The 11,374-nt window shown below is 31.1% G+C and overlaps 4 protein-coding genes and 1 long non-coding RNA gene across 10 annotated transcripts; 3 read left to right on the forward strand and 2 right to left on the reverse strand.

The window, feature by feature from the left end:
• Nucleotides 1-1,158: 1,158 nt before the first annotated feature.
• Eif3k (eukaryotic translation initiation factor 3 subunit K) lies at nucleotides 1,159-2,424 on the forward strand. Its single transcript, XM_076388601.1, has 4 exons — nucleotides 1,159-1,326; nucleotides 1,488-1,707; nucleotides 1,820-2,039; nucleotides 2,117-2,424. The coding sequence occupies exons 1-4, from the start codon at nucleotides 1,274-1,276 to the stop codon at nucleotides 2,272-2,274; spliced, it is 651 nt and encodes a 216-aa protein (XP_076244716.1). The 5' UTR covers nucleotides 1,159-1,273; the 3' UTR covers nucleotides 2,275-2,424.
• A 39-nt stretch (nucleotides 2,425-2,463) lies between these two features.
• Nucleotides 2,464-5,171, reverse strand: Dnz1 (DNZDHHC/NEW1 zinc finger protein 11). The gene is made up of 4 exons (XM_076388600.1): nucleotides 4,584-5,171; nucleotides 4,024-4,305; nucleotides 3,415-3,573; nucleotides 2,464-3,313 (listed from the first exon to the last, which is right to left on the reverse strand). The coding sequence occupies exons 1-4, from the start codon at nucleotides 4,700-4,702 to the stop codon at nucleotides 3,040-3,042; spliced, it is 834 nt and encodes a 277-aa protein (XP_076244715.1). The 5' UTR covers nucleotides 4,703-5,171; the 3' UTR covers nucleotides 2,464-3,039.
• A 448-nt stretch (nucleotides 5,172-5,619) lies between these two features.
• On the reverse strand, nucleotides 5,620-8,466 carry Mo25 (calcium binding protein Mo25). Of its 5 annotated transcripts, none has more exons than XM_076388598.1 (8): nucleotides 8,328-8,466; nucleotides 7,328-7,440; nucleotides 7,098-7,265; nucleotides 6,713-6,831; nucleotides 6,445-6,613; nucleotides 6,202-6,366; nucleotides 6,009-6,113; nucleotides 5,620-5,835 (listed from the first exon to the last, which is right to left on the reverse strand). In XM_076388598.1, the coding sequence occupies exons 2-8, from the start codon at nucleotides 7,418-7,420 to the stop codon at nucleotides 5,653-5,655; spliced, it is 1,002 nt and encodes a 333-aa protein (XP_076244713.1). In that variant the 5' UTR covers nucleotides 7,421-7,440; nucleotides 8,328-8,466; the 3' UTR covers nucleotides 5,620-5,652. The 5 variants fall into 5 exon arrangements, with proteins under 5 accessions (XP_076244713.1, XP_076244710.1, XP_076244714.1 ...); XM_076388595.1 differs by having other exon boundaries at nucleotides 7,319-7,440; XM_076388599.1 differs by lacking the exon at nucleotides 8,328-8,466 and adding an exon at nucleotides 7,938-7,974.
• LOC143185525 (uncharacterized) lies at nucleotides 7,757-8,108 on the forward strand. Its single transcript, XR_013002935.1, has 2 exons — nucleotides 7,757-7,817; nucleotides 7,961-8,108. It is a non-coding gene; the product is annotated as an uncharacterized LOC143185525 (long non-coding RNA).
• A 1,045-nt stretch (nucleotides 8,467-9,511) lies between the features above and the next one.
• On the forward strand, nucleotides 9,512-11,334 carry Rpl13a (ribosomal protein L13A). 2 transcript variants are annotated; one of them, XM_076389329.1, is made up of 6 exons: nucleotides 9,512-9,628; nucleotides 10,079-10,209; nucleotides 10,362-10,471; nucleotides 10,655-10,800; nucleotides 11,008-11,130; nucleotides 11,210-11,334. In XM_076389329.1, exons 1-6 carry the CDS (start codon nucleotides 9,608-9,610, stop codon nucleotides 11,291-11,293), a joined length of 615 nt encoding a protein of 204 aa, XP_076245444.1. In that variant the 5' UTR covers nucleotides 9,512-9,607; the 3' UTR covers nucleotides 11,294-11,334. The 2 variants fall into 2 exon arrangements, with proteins under 2 accessions (XP_076245444.1, XP_076245445.1); XM_076389330.1 differs by lacking the exon at nucleotides 9,512-9,628 and adding an exon at nucleotides 9,828-9,846.
• The last annotated feature ends 40 nt before the right edge of the window (nucleotides 11,335-11,374 follow it).

Here is an 11,374-nt window from a genome sequence, read left to right on the forward strand (position 1 = left end):
GTTAACAATCTATAGATTAAAATTGATATTTAAAAGGACAAGAATTTTCTTACCAACTCTCGTGATTCGTTCCTAATTCGATGGGAATGATGTGAAACGCCTTATTTGGTAATCGAACTGAATAATTCTGGGCTCGATTTTTTGGGCGTAGAAGAGTGGATCGAGGTAGAACCATCGAATTTTCTGGTGAAGTTTTCATAAAACAGGAAATTTCTCTAGTAATTTGTATACCTTGGACGCGCGCGCGCAAGTACGCGGTTTGATTGCTCGTTAACGGGCAGTATGGCAGAGGGGAGCATCCCCAATGACTAGAGGATGTGCGGGAAGTGGCGCGGGAACCGCGTTAAGAATTGCTTTGCGGGTCAAATCTTTTTTTTTTCTGCAAGTCGATTCACCTTTAGCTTCAGTAAATACCTTGCAACATTTATGTTCACATTTTAACCATGAAAGACTCCAAAATTTGACAAAATAGAATGTTTGTCATGTTTTTGCTTTTAACAAAAAAGCATAAGCGTATAATTAGTGCTTGTATTGTATCAGTATGAGATACGTCATTTTTAACCAGTTTTAATACTTTCATATAGTAGAACCTCGATTATTTACTATTTCTCTGTTATTTGATACTGTCCATATTCGGTTTAATAATAATGAGTACAGTAGTAGTCTGTCGAAGATGAAAGTAGCTACTAAAAGGGAAACACAAATAAGTCCATTCGTTTTGAGTATATTAAGTAGTAGTATACTCGATTATACGTTTTTATACTGAATAATTGTACACTATTTAGAGCATAGTAAAACTATGTGCAGTTGCATTATATGTAGTCTTTCTTTGCGTTTGTACATCATATAATAATATAATACATACCTGTACAACATATAAGGCTTCCCAGCAATCTCAAACATATTATAATTATTGTATAATTAAGCTTATTTTTTAATAGAAACATTAGTCAGTGAGAATACATATTACCACATGGGTCAAGTAAAAGAATGTTCGAATCGATAAGCGGGAAATTTAAATACTTTCTCATTTAATTCACAGAATTAAGTAGATGGCACTTAAGTTTCATCTAGGGACAAATTTATCAAAGTTGGTATTATATATAATATATACTATCGAATTTGGCAGCATTGCGAGATCCTGTCACAACGTGAACATTAATCGTGACTGCGTTTTCCAACCTAAAAAATTGGTTTCTAACTAATTAAACTAAAACTTTGCATTTATTTCATTTTAATCGAACGTCAGTGAAGTAGTATTTCTTCTGTCAACATGGCTGAGGCGATGCGTCAAACTGTTGCTGGAATGTTGAAAGGAATTGAAAGGTATGCGTTCTTAGTTTACTAAACGTTTAACCAAATTCGCCCACTCTTCGTCTACTTTAATATAACGATAAATTAATCAAGAATTGTGTATAACATTTCAAAATGGATCTTCTAATTTATCAAAATCGTATGTGAATTACATAAACCGAATATATTTTCAGATACAATCCAGATCATTTAGCAACTCTCGAAAAATATGTTGAGATACAATCGAGAGAAAATGCGTACGATTTAGAAGCTAATTTGGCAGTTTTAAAGCTGTATCAATTGAATCCTCATAGATTTAACATGGATATTACATGTCAAATATTGTTGAAGGCTTTGACAAATCTGCCACACACAGATTTTGTTTTATGCAAATGTCTCCTTAGTGAAAGGATTGTAAGTCTAATGGAATTCTTCTTTTATAACTTTCTAAATCTTTCTGACTCTTTTGAATGATTCTAAATAAAATGCATTGTAGTGGTCATTAATTGACAAACTAATTTTACAGATGCAGGAAAGTCCCATTAATCAAATTATGTACTTGGGAGATATTTTGGAACAGTGTGACTTCCAGAACTTTTGGGACAGAGTTCTCTCTATGTCTGATCTTTGTGACAGGATTGTAGGATTCCAAGATTCAATCAGAAAATTCGTGTGCCATGTAGTGGGAATTACTTTCCAAACAATAGATAAGAGTCTCCTGGCACAACTTCTTGGTGGTGTTGATGGTAATATTCATTTTTATATTTTTTAATATATTATATTTATGCCTGCTTATGTACATATAATACATTTATCATTTTAGATACAACCTTGAAACACTGGGTAAAGAAATATGGATGGAAAGAAGAAAGTAAATCAATCATCTTTATCGCTAATCAAGATGAGAACATCAAAACAAAAAATATTACAGAAAAGATAGACTTCGAAAATGTTGCTGGCTTGATGGCTGCCTGCCTTTAAACTTGTATTTCAAATAAATCTTTTTGTATACAAACTAGGATAAGTTTGTTTCTAGGTAAATAACTTCAACTTCATTGATCCTGATTTCCTTTTTATAATTCTGTAATGCTTCTTAGAATATAATAATTCCATGATACATGAAAAATATACATATTATTTAAAATATTTTTGCACAGTTTTAATGTGAATTGATTTTATCAACATTTGTCAAAATTAATACAGACTAGTATTTGATTTCACATTCTTTGAAGTATCTCTATAAGTATGTGAAAGAAAGTTAAAGCTTTATCGAGGAAGTTCTCTACAATGCAATTTTCAAAGCTTCATTAAAGGTTTCTTTCACATCCACTCTTTGATGGTATTATTTTACTATAATTATTAATGCTTGGTTCAGTTGCATGAGTATTCAACCTTGTACGTATATCTGGACTTATTCAATTTTATGGAATGACTCACAGATTTATAATACAGAATAAAATTCAATACTTCAGTTACATTCTTACTGATAAATATCACATAAAAAATAAACAGTTTAAAAATCTTAATGAAACATACTATTGGAAGAAAGATAATTTTACAGTTTATATAATAAACAATTCCCCTTCCAGTTTTCAAAATTCTGTAATACCTAATATCTTAAAGTATTAATGAATTGCACCTTGAATATATTAAATAATAGAAACCTCTTTATGCATATAAAAAATATTTATGGTATGCAAAGCCATAAAAAAGCATTCACTATCCAGAAATAAATTATACATTGTTTTAAACCTCGTGATCGATCAGGTACGCATCTTTTCGGAAAGTATATCGCGGTGGGTTTTGGCAAGGGAGCATCCAGAAAATTGGATGACTCCTACCACAAACCTGAGAAAGCAACATCAAAGTTTGAGAACTGTTTTTCTTATAATGGTGATTAGTTTGCATACGTTCCATTGCATTTTCTTCTCCCAGGATACTTTGAAATTGGTCTACCAGTATCGCGATGACAAACATGCCAAAAAGTGCTGATTCCAACACCAATATAATGCAATGTAAGCTGTAGAAAAAACTTCCTGATTAATTTTCTTTCCTTCTGTGATTGTTGAAACAACTTTACAAATTTAAATATTTTTTTGAAAAATTAAAAACTACACGTACTCGCGATTCTGTTTCACAGCTACTTCATTATTGCAGCGAGAGCAGTCTACAATCCATGATGCTATCACCAAGCCTATTGCATAGATGGCCAATATTCCAACATACACCAGAAATTGGATAAAGAACTTTTGATTTCTTTCTCCAACGCAGTTGTTTATCCTTTGAGCAACATTAGAAATAATCTTATTATAACAATTGTTATATCAAATTCTGTATTTTGGAAATAATATAGAAAAGGAATAGTTTTACTAATATTTGTAAGATATATTTAAATTTTCTCTTGTCAATTTAAATAATTTTATAAATAATAATAATATATTACTTTCTCATAATGAATAGGAATGCTCTGTATTGGAAAAAGAAGAAATATTAAAATTTAAAGATCACAAAGAATTTCCATAATTCATGTCCTTTATTAAACCAAAGAAAAGATATAAAAATGTGAAAATATAAGAGTGCTATAAAGTGGAAGAGGATTTATAAAAAGAGAAACACTAATTAATAATGAAATCATAGTAGCATCTGTGGTATCTTTGTAAATATCAACTGAATTTTCTTAAATATTAAAAAACTGAAAAAGCTGTTTAGAATGGTAAACTTATGGCATACCATGGACAGTGGTGATCCATCCTTCTAACACATCGCTTACAAATTCTACAATGATGTGCTTTAGGTGGCCTATAAGTTTCACACCTAGTACAAACAGTCCAATTGTCTCTCTCATCACAATCAATTTTTGTCTCTGGATTATCTGTATGAAAATCAGAAAAATCCATACGACTCTGTGGTAGTGGTACAACACCAGGATCGCTGCATACTGCTTTCAAATGTGATATTATCAATAATAATACGACAGTATTGAAAGCCACTACATGAAATGGACCCCACAAACTGTACACAATAATATATAAAAAAAAGCTGTTAGTAATAAAAAAGAAACTCACAATTATTGCAAAATACTTTCTCTTAAATAGTACCAGTTGGAAATACAGCAACGTGATAGAATTAGAAGAGAAATCCATTTGTTTAAAAGTACTTTACTAGGTTAAGTAAAAAATGTTTAAAAATACATGTGTCTACATTATCATGATTATAAATACATACAGAGTTCTAAACAAAGAGTTACAGCGAAATACAATGAAATACAAAAAAAGCTATAAAATGCACACCTGTCTTGTAAACTATGCAGAATAACCCAACGTACAACGACGTAATCTGCATAAAAGACAGCGATGTACGTGACTATGATACACACGATACCGCAGGGGTCTTTCACGAACATTTTCATTTATTCCATAATCCTTATGGGTGAAGGAATCGCCTATCATCACAAACCAGAACGATCTCATGTGATTTCGTTCTCCATCGAGTTTACTTCATACAAAACTGAGCTCATTTTCTATTACTTTCGTCTACATTCATGTCCTTTTTTTATTCTAAAACTGCACTGAAACACCAAATTCGGATGTACTTGCAAGAAATGATTGAATTTTTATTAAATAAACAGTGGTTGAAATGTCAATGTTAATGTCAAATCTTGCGTGACCGATACTCTTAAACTCTATTGACTAGCCTAAACTGACCGCCATTATGCTACTATCACCGAAGAACCACGTGACACCCCCTACCACTTAAATTAAACTCGACTGAAATTTTGTAGTTTATCCCCTCCATTGGATCCTCACTTTTCAGTATAATACATTAATCAGTATCGTAATTATGAAACCTTGATATCAGTGTGTATTACGTAATTTACTATCACAGCTATAAGTATGATAGTGTTATTTAGCATATTCCATCATAAAAAAGCGTCAGTGTTACAAAGGGATGCTTCATTTCTGTTTTCGATATTACGAAATTTTCTTAATTTAGGATATTTTTTAGGTGGAAGTATATGTATGTGGCACAGAATTACCTTTATGTAATTTACAATAATACGTAATTAAACGAAAAACTTTATTTACAGAACTACTCGCAAATAAAAGTAATAGCGATAATAATAATAATAATTAATAATTAATAATAATAATAATAATAATAATCGGATATTATGAATCGATCAACGATAATTATAACAAGTAAAAGAAAGGGAGATAAGGAGACAAAAAGAGAGGAAGAAAATAATGGTAGCTGGCTACATCAGTGACTGTGATGGTGTAACAGTGGCAACAGCAGCTGAATAGACTTCAATAGTATTAATTAACGGTAGCTGTAGCAATAACTTGTATTTTGGACTTATTAATTCTCATGTATAGGCGTGAGTTCTGTAATCTGCTTAATAAGGTACGCCTTCTCGTCGTTAAATTGTTCGTCGTCTGAACGATCAGTGTGGAAGCGCGTCAGGAATTCGATTAGCTTCTCCTGGTTGCGCAGTAGAATGTCTAGAATTGGTTTTGGCTTATTTGGATTCGCCACGAACACCTACACAATCGTGATTACATGTTAGAAAATGAACGTAAAAAAATTGATACTTATTACGTTTGGCTTTTAGATCTCAAAAATATTGGAGTTCTAAAAAATGTTGGGAATCCTATAATAACAAATTTCATTCTGCCAATTACATATAAGCTGATATATAATGTGCATAACTATACCTTAAAAACGTGAAAAGCTTCAAATTGTATATTACGTGATTTTTCTTTGAGCATATTCATCATTAATTTTAAATTATCAGGATTTGAAATGTATCGTGTCATTACCTGAAATTTCGAAACGACTAATTTATAATGTTCTTAAGTGTGTAGAGATACGAGTATTCTGATATTTAGTATTTAAAATTATACATACAGTAAAATTGTGTCTATCGAGTAAAAGTTCCCCTAGTAGTTTCAAACTCTGTCGTCGTGTTACATAGTTTTCCGAATCTAATAACCTTTGATAATGAGAGAAAACTTTATCGTAATTAAGTTCTAAAAATTCAGCACTCAGTATTTTATGCCTGGTAAGTAATTCCTAAAAACCAACGTACCGGATGCACCAACAGTATGCTTTACTTTAAGTACGATATATCATGCGCTTATCATCGCTTACTTTGAACGTAGAAAACGCGTCGGAAGATATGTCGAAGGTCGATACTTCAACATATCGAAAAAAATTGTAAAAGTCGTCCGAATAGATCATAATTTTTGCCAAGGCCTCATATCTTGCACATTCTCTCAACATAGTGCCACAATTTAAGGCAATATCTTGGTGCTCGTATCTGCAATTGTTAAGTATCATTAAATCATTTAACACTGATATAAATTGAAGAACATATTGAAATTTTCTGTGCTATATTTTATTTTAAACAAAAACTCACCCAGACATAAGGGTAAATAATATTTCAGGCTTAGTACATATGTATTCCACTGTTGGAGCTCTAGTTCCAATTTGTCTTCTAAGTATATTATTAAATACTTGAGCGACATCTTTCTTCCCCTATTGAAACATGTTGTTATATTGATAGAAAAATGATAAGTGTATTTTAAAATAAAGGAAAAAATTACCCTAAAATAAATATTGTTAATTTGATGTGCATTAAAAAATTGTTTAATAATGGTTTACTGTTTTTAGTATAATAATAGTTTTAATTTATTAGGTGTCTTATCAGTTTATGTAATTTTAAAAGGTACAGTTAACAAACTGGTTTAAAAACATAATTTTATACTTCCTATTATACTAAAAATTAATATTTTGAAACATACCTCAAAATCTATGCGACTAAGATTCTGCACAAGTAGAAGTAACAAATTACTATTATATAATTCTTGTGCCAACTGAGCAACAACAATATCTGCTTGTGGCTCTGTTTCTGCTGTTCCATACAGCATATTTTTTATGTGTACCAAGTTTTTACTGACATCCTCCTGGGCCTAAAAACCAACGTACTGCATCATAGAAACCGAAATGTGTACTCACAACATACCTTTTCTACCTTCTTATCACCACGCTCCAATGCATTTACCGCCTCCTTAAGAGCTTTCACTACTTCCGCCGGGCTCTTTTGAGACTTTCCAAACAGAGGCATGTTTCTCACAATGTACAGACCTTGCGAGGCACACGGAAATAATGAAAAATACATTAGATATTTTGATCAACTAAATGTTTCCAAATTATGTAAATTGTTAACCAGTGACTTCATTTCCTGTCATTAAATGTACATATAACATGTATTCAATAAATAAATTAAAATAAATTAAGCTGTATTAAAAATATAAATCACAAACAATTGTTTAATTAAAACCTATAATGATAAAAACTCCAGATTGCAAATGAAAAAGAATCATACTTAAAAACTGTTATACTCCAAAATTATAAAAGCCTTATTGTCATGTGTACGTGCACAAAGTATTGTTCTATAAAAGCGCATTCTACATTGATCTATCTTTCATATGGTAGAAAGCTTGCAGTCAATCATCCATCAGGTTAGACTCATAGTTGTAAATGTCAAATTTGCTGTAGGCTATGATCTACTATCATCAAACGTTATTTTATAAACATTAATTTGCATTCCCTTCATCTAGAAAATATACATAAGATTTAACCTAAAAGGTTTTTATTTTCGCAGTATGTTGCTGTTGTGCAAATCGAGAAACGATCCAAAAATATATACAAATCAAGTAATGGTACGACAAATACGCCGAATGAAATAGTTGCAACAAAAATGGAGGTCGTATATCAGGTCGATCAACGATATAACGATGATAGATAGATTCAGGTGACAAGGAAAAAAAAGAGATCAACAAGACAACGACAAGATTCGTACTTTTTTTTTATGAGAACAATGAGTAGCAGATAATAAAAATCGAAGGATTTAAAGAAAACAGGAGAAAGCTGAATTGCGACTTGCAAGAATGCGAGTTCCTCGAAGGCGATATATCAAATGTTTAACCTGTGCGTTTCAATCACCTCTGTGAGCCTTAAAATAATCTTACCATTCAGTCAGACCCTGAACGAACCCTCAGCCTCGGTTCAAAGTATCCTATGCAACTCTTTTGAAAGTGCACATACAAAGCAGCTACTTTTCAATTCAATATTTCGTATCAAAAACACAGTTTACACGGTTGCAACAATTGGCCCAACGACGGATTTCAATGCTACGCAGTCCGATGTAGCTTCTTTTTCGAACGCTACGAATAAATTATTTATCTTTGAAAACTTTTGACTAATTGCACGATTCTGTGACGTCTCTTATCAAAATTCTTTCGCGACTAACGCCGAATCTGCAAAAACATTATTGGTTTTGACTATCTAGAAACTTTCCTTTCAACCAATCCAAAAGCTTTGAAAGCGAACTCGTCACTGGATTCGTTTAATTATAACGTGAGCCTTATTGTTTCACAGAATTAAATATTATTTTCTATACCTTTTTTTACCGGGAATTTTAATTGCTATTTGTTAAGAAACTTTTGCTAAAATACTTGGAGTGAAGAACTGTAAAAGCTTTTTGAATGTCCAAAGGTAGCGAATCCTCAAGGCTACTTTCATACAAATTCATTTTGTGTTTCAGTCATCATGGCGCGAAAATGCAATAATCGTACCCTTTTTGTTTTAAGAATGATACAACATCTAATCTAGCTACTTAGAACTTAGAAAGACAAATTAGGAAAACTTCTAAATATTGTATTTTTAAGCTTGTCTATAATTTAGTTTTACAGAATAAAAATTTATTTACTTGTGTATTGATTTGTATTTTCAGAGTCCAAGGTTTTACAGACTATAATTCCTTACATAATTAATTTAATGATCGCTATAAAAACGTTCTACACATTTGTTCATTTTATGGATACGACATCGTAGCCATCTATTGGCAGCGTTCATAAATGAAGTCGTTACATTCAAAATTAATAATAAAACTTATTTATCCGTATATTCATTTTCAACTTTAAAATCTAAAACTATTAAAGAATCTCTAAAATTGAATAAAAAATTATATTGAGTTTATTGCTACATATAAATTCATTAAAAAATTTAATTGAGCTCTCAAAAAAGAAAAATATTTATCCATGTGGAATTGAAAATTTAATACATTTTCGAATATGTTTAAATTTATTTATACTTTAAAAGGAATCTAGAAATCGAAATGATAAACAATATAATGTTCAGTAAAAAAGAGAAATGTAATGTTGGATGCACTGATTTCGTAACGATATCTTCCGGTAAGAAGTCGCATATCTCCTAACGTTCATGGATCCTTTTCCGGTAGGGTAACAAAATGACTGGCTTCAGTAATAAGGTATGTATCTTAAGTTTTATTATTTTAAGTTGCACAGAATTATTTGTACATGTAAAATATATTTATTTTAATCTTTAGTATGTATAGAAGAAGTTAATAAATACTGCGTATGTGTATTTGATGCGAGTTTCTATAAAAAAATATGCGATCGTTGTAGGGTTCTGTGTCCATATACACGTGTTTTCTTGTAACTTTATTTCATTTCTTATAACGTAATGGTAAAAATCATGCACTTTGATGTTTCGTAGCGTCGTTATAATGAATATTACATAACATTGGAAATGTATTTGATGCTTTCTTAATTAGTCTTGTTTATTTGACACGTGCATTTATTATTGACAGCGTCGTATGCAGTATGTTCGTGGGATTTCACTTTAGTATGAAAGAAGTATTTCATACGTTTGTATCGTAGACAAATGTTTTTTAATTCTTATTATTGTGTGTTTACAGCCAATATTAATCGATGGCCGTGGCCATCTACTTGGCCGTTTGGCAACAATTATTGCCAAAACGATTCTACAGGGCAACAAAGTGATCGTTGTTCGTACTGAACAACTTAATATCTCTGGTAACTTTTTCAGGTTTGTAGAAGATGAATTTATGACTCATTTGTGAATTACGTGGAATTCTGTAGTTTATTTTTAACGTCTGATTTATCTGTTTCATATGATATATTTGTTAAAAAGGATTTAATTTATAATTATTGCAATTTCACATGGAATTTATGTTTTAGGAACAAATTGAAGTTCATGTCATTTTTACGTAAGAGATGTAATGTAAATCCAGCACGTGGGCCTTTTCATTTCCGTGCCCCAAGTAAAATTTTATGGAAGACAGTTCGTGGTACGTTTGATTCTCTGCTGCTTATATTATTTTGTATCTTATTTATATCAATGATTATCTATTACTTACCTACATTATTTGATGACCTAATGAAACAAACATTTTAATGAGATTCTACTTCATGGAATTTTAAGAAATTGTGTCTATGAATATCAAAGAGTTAAAAAGAAATTTATTTATCAGGTATGATTCCCCATAAAACACAAAGGGGGAAGGATGCCTTAAGAAGGTTGAAGGTTTATGAAGGATGTCCACCACCATATGACCGCAGGAAACGTGTTGTTGTCCCAAGTGCTATGAGAGTAATGTGTCTCAAGCCTGGAAGGAAGGTAAGATTGATAGAATTTTAGTAATTATTGTAATAGTATTCCCTGCATTTGGTTTCACTTTACAATGATGGTATGGTAATTTGCGCCTGAGCAAAATTTGCTTTATATTCTATGATGTCACATTCTGCTGAGTAAATATCTAAAGAAATTTACTATAACATATGTATGAAAAAATTATGCTGTACTAATTTTTTTTTTATATTCCAGTACTGTCATGTAGGTAGATTATCTCATGAGGTTGGATGGAAATACAAGGCTGTTGTACGCACACTGGAGAACAAGAGACGCGTCAGATCAATCCTTGAAGTTCAAAAGAGGGACAGACTCAAGGTATAAGAAACAAACATAAGAAAGTTATATTTGTAAATGAATAGCTTTATATTTACACACATGTTTATTTTTTTTCCAGAAACTTACTAAGCAAGCTGAACAGACCGTTGCCAAAGCAGCAGCACCATACACAGCTATTATTCAAAGTTTTTGGTACAAGTAATACAAAAATTATAAAAATAATAAAGTTCCATAAACATTTTAGTTTGAGTTATTAATTGTTCATATAACTTTTTTTTTACGA

The sequence above is a fragment of the Calliopsis andreniformis genome, chromosome 12 (genome assembly GCF_051401765.1).
Source record: "Calliopsis andreniformis isolate RMS-2024a chromosome 12, iyCalAndr_principal, whole genome shotgun sequence".
NCBI classification, from domain to species: domain Eukaryota; kingdom Metazoa; phylum Arthropoda; class Insecta; order Hymenoptera; family Andrenidae; genus Calliopsis; species Calliopsis andreniformis.